Raw genomic sequence first — 20918 nt, forward strand, 5'->3', positions numbered from 1 at the left:
CAGCTCTTCGTTTATAGTATTCTGAATAAGCTCATTCTGTGCTCCATCTGAATAATTTTGACTAAACTTAAATTGCTTATATCTACAGTCCTTTGAGAATAGGAAACTAGTGGGATAGGGACAGGTTATGTAAAAAGGCTTTTTGGCAGTACAGCCAGAAATATGTCGCCCCTGCATGGCATTTTCTTAACTCCAGGTTTTCACACGGGAAATGAGTTCAGCCTGAAGTTAAGCAAAAGTCTGTACTGACACACAGGAACTTGCACGTGACGTTTGTAATATGGTTAATAATGGGAGTTCCCGGGTGACTCCCATGAGCTTTAGTGGGAGAACAGATCCCTGTGATGTTGGAAAGGGATAACTGGAATAGGTGTTACTGCTTCATTACGTGTATGCAGGGCCAATATTAAGGCTAGGCAAAGTAGGTGGTTGCCAACTCTAGCAGAAAAGCAAATCTAGAAATGTTCCTTATTATAATAGGCAGGAGTGATTTTTATTGTATTGTTAAGAAAATTAACGTGGGGGAGAAGCAGGACAAGAAAAAATATTCCTGGTTTATCTTAGGCAATAGGCTAAGAGGGAAGCGTACGGCACGTTTAATCCCAGCTGCTCGGTGTTTTGTTGTTGGGAGTGAACATGGATGTGATAAATTTACTGTCTGGGGAGAAAGACAGGTCTTTGCCCACTTAGAGCTCTCTGGACGGAAACTTCTCAGTGTTGTTTTTTTGAATACGTTTGGAAACAGGGCCAGGTGCTTTGGTAACAGGTGCTGGTGGCGGTGCCGGAGCTGTGCCCGGTGAGCTGCCTGCTCCCGCCAGCCACAGCTCCCGGCTCCGATGGGAAGCCTGCCCTCGTTTGTAACGAGGCAGGAGCGGAGGTGGAACCGCACGGTCAAAGCCGAGCAGCGAATTAACTTGACAAATGGTACTGTTCACTGAACTGAAAATTATATAAACCCCTTTATTAATTTATATAACCCTCAGCATCCGCCTCGAGAGAGCTCGCGTCAGCGGTTCTGCGCAGGGCAGCCCTGGGAGGGCAGGTGCCCTGCTGGCCCCATGCTCTGCTCCCAGATTTGAGGGGTGAGCAGCGTGCCCCCAGCTGGGGCACTGGCAGCGGGTGTATGGCACCCATCCCCGCGGGTGCTGGCTTGGGCGTGCCTCGCAGGAGCTTGCGTGGCCGTTGCCATTGCTCATAGGCATGCTTACCGCAGAGCTGCTGCTCCTTTAGAGAGATCAAAGGATGGTCCGTTCCTTGCGCAACCTGCAACACAGCGAGTTTTCCTTGGTTAAAGCAATCCCGGCAAATGAATGACAGTGAAGAAAATTGCTGAGGACTTCTCCTGTAGCACTTGTCTCTCATCTGCCAAATAAAAATTATATGCGCCATATACTCTGCTTCACCTCCGCGGAGTTTCAGGTTTCCGAGGTCCATGGAAGTTACCGACAAGTGAAGTCCCTTACATAACCACCTCTCCGTGGAGAGTTTGGTCCGCTGGTTTAATTAGGGATCTTCTCAAAAGTTAGATTATGTGACAAATTACCCACACACGTTGGTATTTAGCAAGGGAAGGTAAAGTGAGGTTGATGACGTTAAGGCATTTTCAAGTGCTACCCCAAAGCGATGTGATGCAGAGCTACCACTTCGACGTGCAGCGTTGCCTCTCCCTCACCCCTTCAGCCACGGTACGCTGCAAACACAAGACATGGTAAAGGGAGTCAGTACCAAGGAAGAGGTGATTATTTTTCAGAATAGAAATGGGATTTGCTCCTAGCTTTAATGTGAGCAGTCGCTGCCCAGTGACTGACACAATGCTCCTGCCTTCAGCTCTGTCTTGCACCATGTAACGTGCTTCAGCTTGGTTGCCTTTTCTCCTCGTGTGCTACCACCAGCAACCAAACTCCAGCAAGGTGAATTGCAGTCTCCTTTGCGAAACTCTGTGCCTCAGACTGTCCAGCGATGATTGATTGTTATTAAGTAATTGCATATTTGCACGAAAAGGAGTTGAATCCAGACTTGTCCAACTCCTATCTGGTGTATTTCTGGTGCACAGGACTGAAGCAGGACCCAAGTGAACCAGGTTGCTAACCAGGCGCAGAGAGGACACCTAGTCAGTGCACTTTTGTCTTGGTATTGGGAGTGCCCAGACGCGCTGAGAAGCATTTCAGGTTCTGGCCTTGTGCTAAGAACAACGTGGGAGCCATGAGAATCCCAAAAGCTAAGTACAAATATTCCAATATACGGCTCTCAAAACCCTCTGGGACGCTGCCGCGGGGAGGCCCAGCCCATTGCAGTGCACAGACGTGGCAGCCCCAGCGGTCACTTTTACTGCTGCCAGCCGCAGCTCTTCTTTTACGAGGCAGTAACTTTGAGACAGATCTGTGCCCTTCAGCTTCCTGTAGTGCTGGCTGCGAAGCAGTGACAAAACTGAAGGGTAAGCGATGCTAAGGAAAACAGCAGTGAAATAGCTGGAACACGCCAGTCAACCTGTTCCGTTTTTTTTTCCCTTTCTCTGTTGGCCTGGATGTGTACTGCCCTGTTTGCTGCCAAGACACTTAGGGTTTTTCTCCGTCGCTGCAATTGTCCTCCAAAATCAGGAGAAAATTTGGCAAAATGATACAGAAGGTATTGGTAATTCAAAACATAGATTTAGTGACATAACGGTGTTTTGGGGTTTGTGGTTTGGACTTTTTAACCAAATGTACTTCTTGCAGGCTATGCAGCAGTCATAGATACCTGCGAGCACATAAAACTGTACGTGGTGGTAAATGCTTCAGAGGCAAGAATATTGTTGGGTCACTAAACTTCTGTGAATAGCACTTGAGAACTTTTGATCACTGAAAAAAAAAGTCTCTTGATTTCCAGTCTGAGAACTCCTCGTCCAGATAGAACGTGAGAAAAAGTGCTGATGTTTGTTTTTAACAGCCAGTCAGAATTTTTTGATATAGGATGTTGTTATCTTTTTTCATTGCTTCGATAATGTCTGTTGCGGAAACTAATGCAAAACCAGCAAGGTGTCGGTGCCTATTAAGTAATCACCTGTGTCTTCCACAATTTTAATAAGTCTTTCTCAAGGTAAACTGTACCATAACATTGTTTTGACATCCTGAGTACGTTACTTCTGAACACGATATACAAAAAAAGTAAATCTTAGTAAAGACCTGCATCAAACAGGACGCTGAGCTGGGGGCTGTGACCGAGAGCAAGCTCTCCCAGACGAAGCACAGAGCAAATCCAGAACCCAGGGTTACCTTCAAAACAAGGCGTTGAACTTGCAGTAGTAATTGAGTGAGTGCTGAGGAAATCCATCTCCCAATGCATTGCTGATTGTCATGCAGGTGAGCAGATTGCAAGCCCTTGGGCACACACGGTCTCTTTCACGTGTGCTTCAATGCATTTAGGACGGGGAAGGCTAGGATCTCACCTGGCCGTGAGACACCACCGTGTTGAAAACAAACACGCCCTGGTAATAATGCACCGAGAGAGTGAAAAGCTGTTAGGAGTCATTACTGCCCTTAACAAAGATGATTTCATTTTCACTGGGGGCAGCAGGATGCATGGATGAGGTTGGGAAGCAGGGTGGGTGAAGTGAGGCTGAAGTGACAGCACTTGGAGGCTTCCTACTTCAGTTGCAGCTGATGCTACTGGAAGTATTTGGGGGCCATCAGTGCTCCCGTGTCATAGCATCTTTCAGCCTTTTTACCCAAAGGGGAGCTTTTCCACATAGATACTGAGACGCCCATGTGTGCGATTGAGCGATACAGGCAAGAAAGGAGGAGGTGTGCTACACCAGAGCTCGGCTGCTTTACTCCTCGTCTGGTCTCGGTAGCTGCGAATACCACATCATTCATGGTTGGGCGTTACCACAGACCTCTCCTGCGGCCTCTCCCTCGGCGTTCAGATGCGATCCCGGTGCTCTGCGTGGGGATGGGAGTCGCTCCTTCTCCCTGTTCCCCTCCACGGAGTCCACATCCAACTTTTAAGATGATCCCTAACAGGATTAAAGTCCTCCACAAGCAGGCAGAGGCAAGCTATTCAGAAAAACAAGGTCATGCTGCATTTTTATTTTTTTTTTGGTAAGCACAGGAATCAACAAAGAGATGTTATATAACTTCTATTTATATCCCACTTGCTCACTAGCTGCAGGCACACACGAGTAGCTGAGGAGGGAATTTAATGAGCTCTCAGGGCTTGCTCACCTTCCAGAGCTGGTAGGAGCCAGCTTGTTTTTGAAGTGCGTCAGCAAATGAAACTGGTGGTGGGTGGGTGGTTTGGGTAGGTGGACTGACTTGTTGCTATGGTTTTCTTTAATTCCTCTGTCTCTCAAGAAGATCTTACACTTTTTTTTTTTCTTTTGGGGAGTCTGCAGACTTCCTTGTTTCTCACACCTACACACAGCTCGCTGGTTCACCAAGGAAGTGGGATTCGTGCTCCTGCCACACAGGAGCCTCGCACAGATTAGCTGTGTGACCCGCCGGTGCGTGCTCGCACATGCACGCAGGAGGAACTCAAATCGGGCTCCGTGCTGAAAGCAGGTCGGGCCCCCAAGTCTCCCACGCTGTGAGAGCCATCTGCTCCCTGCTCGGAGGGATTTAAACCCCAAACCGAAGTCACACTCCTACCTGTAACTCCTCCAGCGGGCCTTGGCTTCCCTCTGCTCACCCGGCATCACCTCGCTGGCCGGAGGGCACGTGGTCGGGGCCGTGTTTGTGAGGGGCTGAGCTGTGCTTGGTCCTGGCTTTACTCCTCCCTGTGAAAGGACGAGACTGCATCAGGGTTTTGAGTGTTACAGTAGGAAAACATACAGGACATAAGGGCTCTTCCCTATGCGAGTGGTGCGATTCTCCCGCTGCTTTCATTTCATGCTTGTTGGGAAAGCCGAGTGTGTGCCCGGGTCAGTCTGAGCATACTCAGGTCGGTCTGTGCGTGTTCCTCGCCCGCTGCAAACCTCCTCCGTGCCCTGCAGCAGGCTCCAGCTAAGGGCGAGCCCTGCAGGCTTGCACGTGGATGCCCGTGGCAGCGGGAGTTTGTCTTCCTTGTGGAAAATAGAGTGGAAGTCCCCCTCTGCTTTCAGGACAAAGTTTATTTTACAGTTTGCAAAACAAAACAAAACAAAAGAAAAAACACAGTCAATTGAGGTGTTCTGGCAGATTTTCCTTATGGGTTTGTTTCAAACTGTGAAGTATGTTCAGCCTGAGTTATTTCAGCTGCCATTTCACTCGGCTCTGCAAGAGTAATGATATTCATCACCCGTGCCCAGGAATGATGGCTCCTTAGGGAACCGGGATGTATGGAAGATTTCGGGAAAAGGGGGGGGGGTCATTTATATTAATAAATAAATAAAGGGGGAGGGGATGAGAAAGAAAAGTTAGGTTTTAAATTCTGCAGCGGAACCCCTCGTGATAAGTTTAGGCAGAACATAAAGGCTTGGTGTTTGTGCTTAATTTGGCGCCTGTGTTAGCGGTGCAGTTCCCCTTCTTCTTAAAATGTGGCTGCTTTGAAGTAGTCCTGCCGTAAGAAATGGTATGGGGGTGGCAAGCTCGTTCCGCAAACATGAAGTAGCACAGAAGTTTCGCATTAGTTCTTGCTGGCAGCCTGTCCGGGTAACCCAGGCAAGTTAACATCCCCATCGTAATTTCTCTTTAGCGTTGGAATAAAATGTCCTGAACTCAAGCCAGAGAGCTGATCTTTCTCTCGTATCTGGAGGGACTTTCCTCTCTGAAATAGCCCTGACTCGCCAGGCTGATAGGACGTTTTCTGTTCGTTGACGTTAGAGAAACGGGGAGGGAGATGACAACAGCTCGCTTGAATTTGTGCGAGGTGTTTGCTGGGGCTTTCCTGTATTTATTTGTAACCAAATATTTGTTTTCCTGGGGAGTTCTTTGGGACGGGTCGCGATGCTCGGGCAGGGCTCGATGGCCGTGGTGTGAAGCAGCTCCGGGAGCTGCGGAGGGTGTGGAGCAGAAAACGCTCCGTCCCCTGCGGGATGACGGCCAGCCCTGCTTGGGTTTTGCAGCCAAATGCTTTCCTAAAATCAGGCCAACCTTCCTTCAGGAAGAAGCACGCATCTGAACGGATGTATCTAAAACCCAGCGTTTGCTGATAGCTTTAGTTATATCTCTCCCAACGCGACCACTCAGCGCGTCTAGTCCAGCCGTAGTCACTGAGGCTGGGGAGGAAGGCCAGGCTGGTCGGCGCCCAGCAGTCCAGCCGGTGGGCCTCCTGGCAGGCTGCAACGCCGCCGGTTGTGACCTGGGGGCAGATCCAGCCGCCAGGAACCTGCCAGGGGAAGGTGGCGGCACGCATGGGCAGAGGGATGAGCCTTGGGAAGGGAGAGCTAGAAACAAGCTGCCGTCAGCTGGCTGCTCGTCCCCATCGAGCAGTCCTGTGGTGTAATAAAGTAATAATCGCAGAAGACTTAATGAATCCTGAATAAGAGGCCAACAAACAAGATTGGAAAAAATATTCAGATATTTTTTCAGTTTAGCAAAAGATAGGTAAACATTTAGTATTGCATGTAAATGCTCTGAAAAGATGCCAAGCTCCTGAGATAACCATGGAAGAGAGGTAGTCTTTAAAAATAAATAAATGAATCAGTGACTGGAAATTGTGACATAGAGGAACTTAAGCACGCGTTTCTAACAGTTATTAACCACTACAGGGAGACATAGTTCACCGTCTCTGATGCCTTCTAAAGAAAGGCGATGTTTTCCTTGAAAAGATGTGTTACTTAAACACAGCTTCACGTTTGCTTAATGAGCAGGACCTGCGGGCTGGTGGTGCTCAGGGGTGGCCCGGACTGTAGCTAATCAACGCACGGAAATTTAAACTTCACCTTTGATTTATTTTCTACTCAAATCAGTCACTGGTCTTTCAGCTTTGCTCCTGCAAAATGCACAGACCGGTGAAATAAAGCTGTAGAAAACATAATATATCAGTAAATAATCGCTGCTGGAGGTATTTACTTAATGTCCTTTTTTTTTAAGCTCCAAGGCAGTGTGCTGGAGTTGAAAAGGTGTAAGGGGGATTTTCTGCTGCACGAGAGGTTTCTGGGTGGATTTCTCCAGGAGCAGAGTTGGGTGATGGAGGGAAGGACGGAGAAGTTACTGCACAGGTTTCCTGGTACTGGCTTTTATCGGTTGCTTTACTTTGGTAGCTTAACTGACCGCTGGATGTCAGGAGGAGGAATCGGGGTTCAACGTGGCGTTGCAGACCAGCGAAGCTTGTGCTGGGTTCTTCTTTCCATCCCCTTGAAACAAACACGGTAACGCTCAGGATATTGAATGCTTGTAAAAGGTGCAGCACACTGCTGCTTGCCCAGGGCTCCACGCCGGCACGGAAACAGCGCACCACAAAAACGTGTGTCCTCTGCCACCGGCAGGGCTTACAGCTTGCAGACCTTCATGCGAGGAGATTTTCCCCTCGTGTTTCTGTGCAGTTCAGCACAGCCCTTTCCATTGCCCCAGATGAAAGCTAAGCCATGAAGGTCTGAATGAGTTGTGTAGGTGGCTGTCGCTCCGTCTTTAAAAGCGTTTAAGAAGTCTTTGCATGATGCCCTTACGTACTGTGATCGGGCTGGCGTGTGAGAAGCTTCTGGATTTTGTGTGCGTGTTTTCTGAGTTTCTCTCATTCTGTGGCTCTGTAATTAATTGCAGTCGCGTTATCTCTGACACTTGCATCAGAGAAGTCTCGGCTCATTCAGTCGGCTGGTGGATGTGCTCTGGAGCCGTCTGCGTTTCGTGGAGGTGCGGGCGCTTGTGGAGCTGCACTTGCTGAATCCAGCATTCATAAAACAAACCTCATGATCTCCTTTGTGCCATGTGATGTCTCGTGTTCAGCGGCAATGAGTGTCAGGGAAACCAAATAGTCGTACACTGCTCCGTCAGAGCAGAGAGCTGGTCCCCTGCCAGCTCCTCGAGTACAAAACTAGCTCATACCTTCACTTTCAGCATCCTCAGGTACCTCATGCCGGAATAGCCAAGTGACTGTAGAGGTGTGGAAGGGGCCGCGTTTCCCTTCCCTGGTCTCCGGTCGGTTTCCTGGAGGCCGCAAGTCCCAGCTTGCTGGCAGCTGAATTGGAGGAGCCAGCGTGAGCTGCTCTGCCCGGTGCAGGTGAGGGCAGCGCTCTGTCGCGCAGGCGAAACACTTGGCTGCAGGGCTTGCAGGGATTTCCTAGGGAGCCCTCAAAGGAGGAGGTGAGGTTAAATGCTGCCGTATCAGCGGTACTTCAGGAGTGCCTTTCTGGAGCACTGTGTTCAGGTAGAGCTTTGCTGGTCCTCGTGTTCCAAGTGCAGCACACTTGCTTGTCCAGCGCTCTTGCTTGTGGCTACATGATGGTGTACAAGCCGGGATCCTGGCACACCGCAATCTAGAATGGCTGCTCCACTTTGTGTTAAAAAGGGAGATTTTTCCAGTTTTTGTTTTCAGGCTATATCTGAAAATAAGTTTAAGGATTTCTGCCATAGTTAGCACCGCCAATTACCTGTTGGAGCACAACTTGCAAGATCGCACCTCTTAAAGAACAGTGTCTTTGATAGCTGGCATGTGGTTGATTCATATGTGTGAAGGTGTTAGGCATCCTGACCTAAAGCGAAACAATCGTTTTGTGACAACCATTGAACGTATGCACAGCACGCACAAGAATGCTTTACTGGAAACGTTTGTTTCATTTGTTTTTTCTCTGAAGTGCAATGGAAAGTCAGTTAAGAAGCTCGAAAAGACGACAAAAATCAAGCCTGTCAGCAAGTAACAATTACTCGCATGCAAGGTATTTCTTCAGTGTGGTTCATTAGAATGGTTCACCACCGGTTCATCACAGGGAAAATCTTCCTGTACAGGCTCTTCAGATGTGCAGTCAGGTGACGGCAGTCACTGGCTTGAACTGCAAATCATGGTATTTTTCAGAAAGCGGTTACCCTTTCTAGAACCGATGGTTTATGCTGGTCTGTCTGTAAAATATTATTGTTACGTGCTTTGTTTAATACCGTGAGAGTAAAATTTCCAAGATGCAACTTAGATACCAACCCTTCCTCTGTTTGTGCTTACAGGCAGCAAGTAAGAGAGAGAGAACCTGGGTTTGGTTACGGGTCAGCAGCTCAGGGAAACCACGTTATGGCATCGCTTGGTTGGGATTGCAGTGTGACAGGAGCCTATCCGTCATCTCTGGTCACACCAAAGGATCAGTGTAGAATAAAGATATTACCTGGATAAGTAATCTGTCATTCAAAGGCTGTTTAGAGAGAAAACGTTAGAATTCTTGATATAAAATACTGGATTAGAGAATAATTCTGCAAATGTTATTAAATGAACTGGGCACCCAAGTCACCTCTTGTCATGTCACAGGACCCAGAACGGTGTCTGTGCTGTTCTAAGCCTGTTGGCAGGGTGCATCTCTTCCAGTGTTGCCTGCTAGTGAAAGTGTGCTTGGCCCTTGTGAGAGATCAGGTGAAACCTTTATTGCTTCCCATGTAGATCTTCTCGACCGGGATTGCTTCCACACATCTTCACATCTGGGATCTCCATGTTTCCTCCGCGAATTTATTGTCCCTGTGGATATCATTTACAAGTATAACACTGTGTGTGTCCTGAAACTTCTCCTTTGCTTTTTTTTCTTTCCTATTACTCATTTGCAGCTATCGGCAGGGTCAGAAGTTGGTGGCTCCCTGTTATTTGGTGACTCCCTGTTGGTTCTAACCAGTCGCTCTCCTTCTCTAACTCCAAGCGTGCTGAATGCGAAGGTGTGAGGGGGACCTTCTGTTGCCAGAGGGCTTTCTGGTTGCGTTGTTTAGGAGCAGAGTGGGTGATGGAGAGGAAAGGAAGGTGAAGTTACTGCATCGGTTTCCTGGTACCTGAAGTTATTAATTGCTTTGCTCTGTGGTACTTTGACTATTTGAATGGGTGTCAGGAGAAAGGATCCGTGTGGGTGGCTTTGCAGACATGCGATGCTCGTGCAGGGTTCTTCTTTCCATCCTCTGATAATCGCTAGAACAAACAAACTCTTTAAAGTTTATCTGAGGTGCCTTGGGCAGGTAGAAAGTATTGCAGAGGTGGGAGGGATGTCTCACGTGAGTATTGACCAGCTTCTTTAAATAGTAGCACTCCTCTGTCTGCAATCAAAGCAGCAACTTTTTTAGCATTTCAAAGTCATTCAGCGGTGTCCTGACTGCAACTGCTTGGGAGTGATCAAAGGCAGGCGTCCGAGAGACAGGCTTGTGTGCTCTGCTTCTCAGAAAAGCAGGCACGATAGATTACTATTCCCATTTTTCATTTTTTTTTCCATAAATCGGGTTTCATTCCTATTCATCATGTAAAGCTGTTGGATTGTGAGCCACTGCAGAATGCTAACTAATTTCATAATGCTCTGCATAAGGTGACCCACTTACAAGTTCATCCTTCAGTCATGTTTAAGCTCTGGTCCTGATTTACGTAACAGCGTATTGGTTTCATCAAGAGTTGCCTGATCGCTTACTGTGTTGGCTCCTTTTCGACCTGTACGTGATCTGTATTCTCTTCAACTTTGGGGTCAACTTTCTGTCTCTGTGCGCATATGGGCAGAAGAGCATTAATAAACCGTCTCAAAACTAGTCAGTGCTCTGAGCTCTTCTGTCACAGGCATATCGGAGTAGGAATTAGAAGGGGTTTTAAGAAGTCTGCAGACAGGGCAATGGAAACTTAGCACGAAATATCCCTTGTTACATGTGCCCTGTTTGTACGGTTTTGGACTGTGATTAATATCGACTACTGCATATTATGAGTCATGGTCCCTTTGATTCAAGCTTGGGAAGGCAGGCTGCTACTTTCTCCTCTGTATTTTTTCATATTGTTTTGTTTCTGAACAGAGAATCAAATTATAGATAATTCCTTTGCCCTTACCTTACCTTGATTTGTTATACTTACATTAATTCTGCTGTTGAGAGAAAAGTGTGCCGCCTAAATGTATGAGGGCTAGCATGATTTATTGCACTTGCTTCTTTAAAAACACATTTGGAAGTTATTGATAAGGGAGCTACCATAGCTGAGACACTTTTTCTTCCTTAAAAATCAGGTTTGAGTTTCCATTTTTCTAGGTTTCAGTTTACTGAAAACTAATTAACTTTCCAGTCCTTCAGGATGTCACACGTTGCAGAAAGGTGAAATAATCTGTATTCAAACCTCTGTATGAAGATATTTGTCCTGTTCCTCTCTCTCTTGTAGCATTCATTCTTCTGCCGACTAACAGAAGATAAGAAATCTGAGAAGTTCTTTAAGGTTTTTTATGATCGCATGAAAGTAGCACAGCAAGAAATCAAGGCTACTGTCACAGTCAACACTAGTGACTTAGGAAATAAAAAGAAAGATGAAGACTCAGACAGAGATGTACCGACAAGAAAAAAAGGTAATCCCCAGTTGTTCCCTTTCTAGAGTGACAAGGGAGTAAAACGCTGTTTTGAACTTATTTCAATTGATGCAATAATGCTCTGATCTCTGATCCCACAGAGCAAAGTTCAGAGATCAGTGGTGCCCTGGCTTGGGATTTCAAGAGCTTCATCCCCTCTTCATCCATTTGTGAGATTGTACTGTTGAAATGATGAAAAGTATTTCTGAGATGAGACTCTGCCACCTTGTCTCTCGTGACAAGCTGCCCAAATCCGATTCGTAGTAATGACCCTGGACTGTAGGTTGTGGTCAGTGCCTTCTCTAACAAAAAGTGGAGAAATGCTCATTTTCTTCTAGAGCAGGTCCTCTTATTATAACTCCTGCTAGTGCTAGATGTGTGTTCCCTAACCAATTAATATTGGAATTTGTAACTTTAATGTGGTTTGCATAAAAGGTGTGAAGAGATGACATGACATCCTTCTAAACGCGGGACCCTCACATGACACTAAACGTACTGACCAGAAAGAACTGCTGGTGAATAGCCGGCCTGCCTGTGGAACCGTAATGGGAAATGTGTGAATAGATTTTCTGGTCCTCTCCATTCAGTTCGCTCTGTTCTTATGTATTTCAGCGAGAGAGCCTATGACCCAAATTACAGAGGAAGTCCGGGATCAGTTACTGGAGGCCTCTGCAGCTACAAGAAAGGCTTACAGCACTTACCGGAGGGAAGCTGATTCTGATGACCATTATTCAGCTGGGGAAGGAGCACAGCCAGCAGCAGACAAGAATAAAGATGAGCTGGAGATGAGTGCTGTGATCTCAATAATGCAACCCATCCTCCGTTTCTTGCAGCTGCTCTGTGAAAACCACAATCGGGATTTGCAGGTACAGTCTGATCGCTAAGCAAGCGTGCTCATGTAGCTTGTGTAGTCACTGCTGTCACATCAGTCTCTCTAATCCCCTCCCTTTCTATACGGATACATAAGTGACTGATTTCTTCGGCCTTTAAGGTAATCCAATAAAAGTATTTTTTGTTGCTGGACAAATACAAGTCCAGTTATCTCGCAGTCTTTTCAATGTGTATAAAAGGCGGTGGGATCACCATTTGAAGTGGCTTTTTTAAACATACACCTAAAGCAAGCAGGTGTTCTGCTGTGAAGTTACCGATCCTCTTTGAGAGGGGAAAGAAGAAAGCAGTGGGAAAATAGAGAGCGCTGAGACTTTGGTTCCAGCAGCCCTTAAGCACGTGCTTGCTTCTCAGTGAACAGCTCATTTCAGTGACTGCCGTACACCCGTTCGCATGCACAGAATTGAGCATGCTGGGATGATGTTAGGAAAGCCTTAGCTAGAGCTGAATCTGGAAAGGGACATGGAAGACGACGAAAGGGTTTCTGTGTGAGCATCAGCAGCATAAGGAGGTTAGAGAGAGCCTGGGTTCGCCGCTGAATGGGGTGAGGGCCCTGGTGCTGAGAGACATGGAGAAGGCCAAGATGCTCAATGCCACCTTTGCCTTGGTCTTTACTGGCAAGATTGGTCTTCACAAACCCCAGGTCTCTGAGACCACAGGGGAATTTGGAGCTAAAAAGACTTAGCCTCCCTGGAGAATAATTAGGTTAGAAAACATGCAAACAAGATGGAATTGCACAAGTCCAGGTAGCACGCACCCACGAGTGCTGAGGGAGCTGCCTAATGTCACTGTGAGGCTGCTCTTGGTTGTCTTTGAAAAGTCATGGTGACCAGGGAAGGTTCTTGAGGGCTGGAAGAAAGCAAATGTCACTTCTGTCTTCAAGAAGGAGACAGAAACTGTGCATAGGCTAATCAGGCTCACCTCGATCCCAGAGAAGACGATGCAATAACTAATCCTGGAAGCCACTTTCAAAGATAATAAGAGCAAGAAGGTGACTGGGAGTAGTTTTGGATTTATCATTGGAGAAGCTGATGAAATGCAGGGTAGAGAAATAGGCCTCAAAAACCCCACTGGCCAGTCCTGGGAAGCCTCCTGTTGCTGCCCCTGCTCTGAGCAGCCATTGGGCTAGGCAGAACCCAAAGGTCTTTGCCACCTTCAGTGGTCCGTGATGTTCTGTGATGTGTCTGTAGCATTTCGGTAGTGAGACTCATCTGATTTAGCACATGCCTCCACAGGAGATAAGATTTTTGCTTGCAAATGGACTGAAATTAACATGATTTTCGTTCAGCATAACCACCGCCGCTGGACTAGAATTGAACGTGAGGAGCTCGAGAGACACAGTACAATGCACTAAATGCCCTCATAAAGGAGGAATAATTGCCTTGATTGCATATTGTTGTACTGTATGCCAGAACTGTAAGACCCTGTGTGAATGCTTTTCAGACCTGCCAAATCACTTCCGCCAAACTTGAATGCCCTGCTGCTGGCAATATTTGAAATCAAAGCTGTATGTTAATGTTTCTGTGCTATGAACATGTAATTCTTCCAACGTTTTATAGGTGCTGAGGTTACATACACCAGGCTTTCTCCTATTTTTTCGAAAACTGTTTGATCTTTGTTTTGTCAAACAATTTTCATGCCGTTAGCAATGTCGGAGACAAGTAGGACGCCAGTTTTGCGTGGCAGTAGTCCAAACCGCATGCACAGGATCCTTTCTTGCTGCTGTCTTTGGCTAGGCACTGAAAGCTATAGGAACAAAATGGAATTCAAGCCAATGCGAAAACTTGGCCTGAGCTATTCACCGTCCTGAACAATTAAATTCCCCGAGCATCTAGTAGCTGCGTTCAGCTCTGGGAGAAAAAAGGTTAAAATAAAAGCAGAAAGAACAATTTTTCAAAAATAATCTTATTACTGCTTGCCTGCCTTGATGCTTGCCTTTCTCCTTCAGCACTGAAGCAGAGGTAGGAATGTATGGGGCTCCAAAACCTGTCTGCAGCTAGCAGGTTATAACGGAACCCCTATCAATATCGCCAGTGGGTTCGCTACTTAAAGGAATAAACAAGACTTGTTCTTTATTCTGGAAACTGTACGTCGTCCCCGGTTACATAAGTGAGGTTTAAATTTGGGTGATTCCTCTTCACTTCTATTAGCGCAATTACAGGTCCGTCGAACCAGGCATTTTACGAGCTGTTGCAAAACATCAGACTGCTCGCAACCGCTAAAAGCGGGGAAATGCAAATCGCCTCTGTGAGAGCCTGGAAGGGGATGTGTTTAAGTGAGGCAGAAGCCTTTGAAACGGCTCGCCGAGTTGCAATACCGTGCCTTTTGCACCACTCTTCTTCCTTCTGGACCAGCCTGTGCACGAGGCAAGGACCAGCCCTCCCACCCAGCCACACTTAAACACGCAGCTCCATTGCTACGCTTACTTCTCCCCATCAAGATGAAATTGTTATTGCTTCAATTCTTTTCTTATCGAGTGACTTATCTCTGCAAAATACGATAAATATTGCAGTAATATACTAGCAAGTCGTGCTAAGATGAAAGCTCTAAGCCAGTAGGCTAAATACTGGTTTTGTGCAAAAAAGAAGGAATTGACATAACTTTTCCTGTTGGTTTTTAATGTTTGTTTGTTTCTATTCCTAATCGCTGAAGGCACAGCGTAGGTTATAAAGAAGTAAAGCTTTGCCTGCTGCAGAATAGTGATTCAGTGATTTGGCTGGCAGGGCAGTACTACAGCATGCGGAGAATGAGCAGGTCTAGCTTGTCATGTTTTAGGCAGGAAGCCTGTCTGAGAATTAACTTTTAAAGACCAATATAGACCACAATATTCAGTGAAAAATGCCTTGCCGTACTTGATTGCTAGTAAAGAAAAATCTGATCTCTTAAAAATCTCACTGTACTGAGACTTGGCTCTTATTTGTGTTTTCTTTGCAAAGTTTTTTGCAGTCAGGGATCAGGTTTCTGCTAAAACAAAGACCGTCCAATGACAACACTGAGGCTCGTGGGGGAATTACCGATGTAAATGGCAGAGCTCTTCCCTCCGAGGATTCTGTGCTCATCCATGCTTGAACAAAGTGAGCTAGTGTTCTGCTAGTAGCCAACTTTATTTTTATCCAATGTGTTTTCTCTAAAGGGTGCTCAGCTTTAGGCTGTGTACAGGGAAGCAAGTTCTCCGACAGCCCAACGTGCTGCTGAGGCATTAAGGACCTGCTGCAGGTGCTGCCTGCCCGAATGTGGCCATGTCTAGTCGTGTGTCCCAGAAGTGGGGAGGATGGCAGCATGAAACGTCTCCAGAAGGTTGTTCACAAAAGCAGGACTTTAATGACTGCCTTTGAGTGCACTTCATCCCATTGGAAAATGTTTCTCTCTCAAATGACTATACAGGATGCTTAAATTTAAGCAGTACGAGTGCTTTTTCCTGCTTTCTCCTCCTGATCCCACAAGCCGCATATTTTTCATGTTTAGCTGAATCTGCAGCCCCGTCGCTCTTTATTGTGAATGCAGGGTCTTGCAGGTGGTGCCTCAGGTTCATTCCCACCAGAAGTTACAGGAGGGCACTTCTGATGTTAAGGGTCGTGTTCCCATGTCGTAGCCCCCGGGATGGTCTGGGTGGTAGGAAAGGACGAGCTGGGACTCCAGCAGGTTCCCTGGGGCAGTGTCTCCCAGCGCAGAGGGACTTGTTTTCTGCCATATTTTCCTTCACCTTGTTTAGCCATCTAACGTTGTCCTTTTGCCTCCTGTACCTCATTCCTCCTCTTCCCTTTGTTTTTAATGACTTTGGATCAACAAGTTCGGCTAGGTAATATCAGAATTAATGCCATGCCACGGGAGCATTTTGTTTCCTAGCTTTTGATATTATCCATGATTTTTGCTTTTTTTTTTTTTTTTTCCTGGAGGGAAGGGAAGGGCTCTGATTTCTGTAGCATCAACCTTTCTACTTTCTGACAAGTTAATCAAAAGTCAGGATATTAAATGAGCAATCAGTTGAAATGTGCTGAATCACTGTCACCTTTAGTCTGTATTCAGAGAGCATTTTCCTTTTTTAGCTTAGCCTTCAGTTGAATCTGGCAATTTCTCAGTCTGCTTGCCTTAAAAGACTTATTAGTCTGACGCAGCCACCAGAGGCAATCAGTTAACAGCGCTCTGCTGCAGGCTGGTAGAAAAGACTGTGCTGGTTCCATAGTCCCATGCATTTTGTTCGTCAAAGGGTGGATTTTTTTTTTCCACCTTTAAAATGAAGTGTTTTATAACCTGCTAGAATTGAGCCAGATAGGAGATCTCCTGCTGAAGCTTCTAGGAAAAGAAAGTGGTGCTATTTGTTTTCACAGAGCACTGCTGGGAACATACTGACAAACAGCATCTGAGTCACTGGGAAATTGTTTTTCATTAATTGTCCCTCTTCGGGTTTGTTTTTTTTCTTTTTTCTCATTTGGAATACAGGAGAGGGGAAACATATTTAATCCATGCTGATAAGTCTGGTGTTGCATGAGAGGAACTGCTCCTAATCAGCAGCTTCAAGCAGGGATTACAGTAATTATGTGGGAAGAAATGCAATTGAGAGAATTGCATTTAAAGACGCTCTCCTTCAGGTCATGCAGCCAGGTGCCTCCTTGCCATGCAGGTGGGGCTGCTGTGAAGCCAAAGCCAGGGAACGGCATTTTCTGTCTGGGAGAAAGGTCTCAGGAGGAGTCTTCGGTGATCATCAGTAGTGAAATGTAGCACGTAGGGTAGAAAGAAGGCTTCCAGGCTTAGAGGAGCTTTCTGATCTGTAGTGAATTGCCTATTCTGTGTTGCTGCTTAGTGCTCTAATGGATGCACTCTGTTTATTACTTGTTGTCTTCTATAAAATTTGAAGCCAACAAGATGCTTCGGAGAGCAGCACGTTGCAAGCAAGCCCTGGAAGAGTCTTAAATTGCTTGTCCAGGCTCCCTGTAATGAAGTTCCAGTGAAATTAGAGCAATATACCATGCAGTGCAATTGCGGGTTGATGAACTTAATAAAACGTTATGATCCAAACATCAATTTGTATGCCTTTTTCCTGTCCTCCCCCCTGCCCTGGCTGTGACGCTCTCACTGCAGAATTTCCTACGCTGCCAGAACAACAAGACGAACTACAACTTGGTGTGCGAGACACTCCAGTTTCTGGACTGCATCTGTGGAAGCACAACTGGAGGACTTGGGCTTCTTGGTCTGTACATAAATGAGAAAAACGTAGCGCTGATCAACCAGACACTGGAAAGTTTGACCGAGTACTGTCAGGGGCCATGCCACGAAAACCAGGTAACGTGTCTGTAGGTGGACAAAGCACATCCCTGTCTCCCCGTGCCTGCAGCGTGCGCTCTGCTGGGCCTGGCTCTCAGCCTGCTCAACTTGTGTTGTCTTACACTGCTACTCACTTTGCTTGCCTGACAAAGGGATTTTGGTATGGCGTTTTTTTTTCTTTATAAACTCATAACAGTCACCTTCTCTTTCTTGGGGCCTCCCTCAAGGAGTTAAACCACTCCAAGCATCACTCAAAATTTTTCTGCTCTTGCTAGGATTTAAGCTGTTATATTACACATGACAGAGGGAGAGTGGGAAATTTTTGTACTTAAAATCTGTTATAGTAAAATTGTCACTAAAACCAAGCCGCGTTGCCCGTGGTAAATGAGGCCAGCAATGTGGCCCTCAGCCAAGCGGGAGAAGCTGGAGCTCTGTGGCCTTGTTAATGAAGGTGATAACGCTGCGGGGGGGCTCGAGGCTCTTTTCAGATTTTGTCTTTTGGGTAGCCCCAGCTGCGTGTCGCTGCTGACCGCCTGTGCCAGCGCAGGGGATGTGGTGCTGGCTCCCGAGGAGCCTCTGCCTGGCTGCCAGTGGTGTAGGTGACCCTGTGAGCAGGATGCTTTGGAGCAAGCGTGGGGGTTTGAGCAATGACGTTAGAGGGAAGGCAACTGGGGAACGACAATAAATAGATAAATATCAGACTATCAGATAAAGCAGTTACTGACCCACAGCTGGACCTGGTCTGTTCTGTGCTTCTGCGGCTAAATGGTTAAGAATGAATCCAGGAAAATGCTTTGTCTGGATAAGCAGGAGTTCGTAGCTGCTCGAGAACTGCTGTTTGCTCCAATGGGAAGGACCACAGGGCAAAGCAGCTGTACTGCTTGGCTCTGCTTTCCCACTTCATCGCCCCACCTCCTCGCCTGTTGTACAGCTGCATTTTAGAGCAGCACCACCAATTAAACAGTCCCATGCTTCTGCCCTTGGTCTGAATGTGATTCTTGCTATAATTGTTTCAATTAGGCGAATGAAGTCTGAAAGTCTAGAATAACTATAGATAACAAGAGATAGCTACGCCTAAATAATTTTCTAAACTCTGGCTGCTCTTTGGTATTGACTAAATAACACGTGCTCAGTATGTTAGGGGAGAATTTTTGCATTGGGCTGGCAAGATCTGATCGTCATGTCTTCCTTTTAACACACAAGCCTCTGGGATTGGAAAATGGATATCTGCTGCTTTCCTCCATTTGCATTCTGTTGGAGTCTTAGTACGGTACAGAAAGACTAGAATATGACTTTTCCAAAGGTCTTAAAGAAAACCTGTCCTTTAAAGCACCTTTGTCCGTCCAATTGTAATTTACAGGAAAGCTAAACAAAGCGTAGTGGGGATGACAGAGATGTTCAGGTGAAATCATATTTATGCAAAATGATGCATGAAGCTTTACGTGTCCATTTGTATTTTATCTCTGTAATACAGACCACAGACTAGGAGGAGTAACCACCTTTAAATGTGAGCATGCATCTTTGCAGAGGAGCTCAATAAGAGAGCAAGGCTCTGCAGTTGGAAGTAGCAAGCTGCTGTCAGTTTGTACGTTTTAGTTACGGGCAGTTATAAGAGCAAGGTTACAGGGCAGGCATGAAGGATATGGAAAGTCACATTCTTTGATTAGAAGGCTCTGAAGTTGGTGGTGTTTGGCTCATCGAGAACAAAGAAAACTCTCCCTAACCTTAGTAAAAGTGTTCTTCCTTAGCTATTTATTCAGCCTGAGCACTTTGGCATGTAAATACTCAGTTTATCAACTGTGTTGCTTTCTGCTTCCTGAGTCTGGGTGGTTTCAGTAGGGCATGCCATGGCTGATTATAGGAAAAGCTTGAAACAAAATGCTTTTATCTCTTGTTATTGCGCTGTCTGGACTATTGTGTTCAGTTATCCGCCCTAAACAGCTTACCAGGTGATGAAAGAACTAACTCTTCTGTTCTGGCTGCATCCCTAGCCTAGGCTTCGTTTGTAGTTAGACAATCAGTGAAGTTTGATTAATTTTCTTTGGACAGAACTGCATTGCTACTCACGAGTCCAATGGTATTGACATCATCACAGCATTAATTCTCAATGATATCAACCCTTTGGGAAAGAAGAGGATGGACCTTGTATTGGAACTGAAGGCAAGTGAATGTTTCGTGTGATCTACGTTCACATAAGCAGGATGAAACAAATTTATTGTTGGAATAATGTGGGTGTTTATTATATCCCAATAATGACAAGTGCCAAAAAATTGTATGTATCAGAGAGCTGAACGCGGTGCCCAAAGACTGTCTCAGGCAATATCGTATTTTAAATGATAACGCGGAGTCACCAGTTTTCAGATGTGGGTGACTGCAGACAATCAAGATGTGCTGAGGAGTCCTAAAATAATTACCTGTTAAAAAATTAATTCCAATTAAAACTTCTCTGTTGGTAAGCTTTTACTTGTACAATGGAAGTAAAATTTCTCGTGCTACATCTAGTTCCCTAATACTTTATTGCTGCTGTTAAATCAGTTGATGTTTAGTCATCAAGATTTTTTTATGGCTATTCATATTAATGCTGAAATAATTAGCCCTGGTGCTGTTTTCAAAATACCCTAGCAGGTTGTCTTCTGGCTACAATAGTCACAGAGTACTCCTACTTCAGCATATGTTTGAGAAGTATTTCCTTTCCGACTTACTGTCCTGTCTTATAGTGCAATGTCTCGTTGTTTTCCGCTGCCGACTCACACCATTATTATGGCTAGTGTGGCTTTTTTATTATTCTAAATAAAAAATGCTTTTAGACTCAATTAGCATTATACTTCAAAATTAAATACTTTTATTGGTTTTTATTGTCAGTCATGATGGATTTTAATCTTAATTGTTCGTATTAAAGTAGTCTGGTGCCTTGTGGTAGTTTCCCATTTCCTCCTCCTATTTCTTGGCATGAGCAGGTCGCAGAGTAATTTTCAGTTAAAAGCAGCGAAGCACGTCTGTGTCTTCAGCCTTGGCTGTCCTTTGATTTAATCAACAGAATCTTGAGTAAAGCTGAGCTGCACCATTGTGGGGTTGAAAGCCTGTAGTAATGCTGCAGCATTTTTAACACTACAAAATAATACGCACCGGCTTCAAAACCTCAGTATTTGAGAAATCTAAACCTTAATTTGGTGTTCGCTGATAAATAGGGTTTGGGAAGTAAACTGATTTTAAAAAACAAATAGGCAATAAAAAACCCACCTAAGTTGTATAGCCAAATAATTAGATGAGAGGGAGTGCTTGGCACGCTGAGGCTGTAGGAGCCCTGCCGTAGTTCCAGCCGGGTGGCTCTGCCTTGCCTGGTGCTTGTACTCATAGAAACCAAGTGTCTCGAGCCGTTCTGGGCTGTGTGTAT

General features: G+C 45.9%; 1 protein-coding gene across 7 annotated transcripts in view; it reads left to right on the forward strand.

The window, feature by feature from the left end:
• The window catches only part of ITPR1 (inositol 1,4,5-trisphosphate receptor type 1), a 169406-nt gene that overhangs the window by 113389 nt on the left and 35099 nt on the right, over positions 1 to 20918 (forward strand). For all 7 annotated transcript variants that reach the window (XM_040569062.1, XM_040569063.1, XM_040569064.1 and 4 more), the window contains 4 exons: positions 11194 to 11374; positions 11987 to 12240; positions 17342 to 17542; positions 19574 to 19684. In XM_040569062.1, the coding sequence (XP_040424996.1) occupies positions 11194 to 11374; positions 11987 to 12240; positions 17342 to 17542; positions 19574 to 19684 (747 nt within the window). The remainder of the gene's footprint in view (positions 1 to 11193; positions 11375 to 11986; positions 12241 to 17341; positions 17543 to 19573; positions 19685 to 20918) is intronic.

Source organism: Cygnus olor, chromosome 10 (genome assembly GCF_009769625.2).
Source record: "Cygnus olor isolate bCygOlo1 chromosome 10, bCygOlo1.pri.v2, whole genome shotgun sequence".
Lineage (NCBI taxonomy): Eukaryota > Metazoa > Chordata > Aves > Anseriformes > Anatidae > Cygnus > Cygnus olor.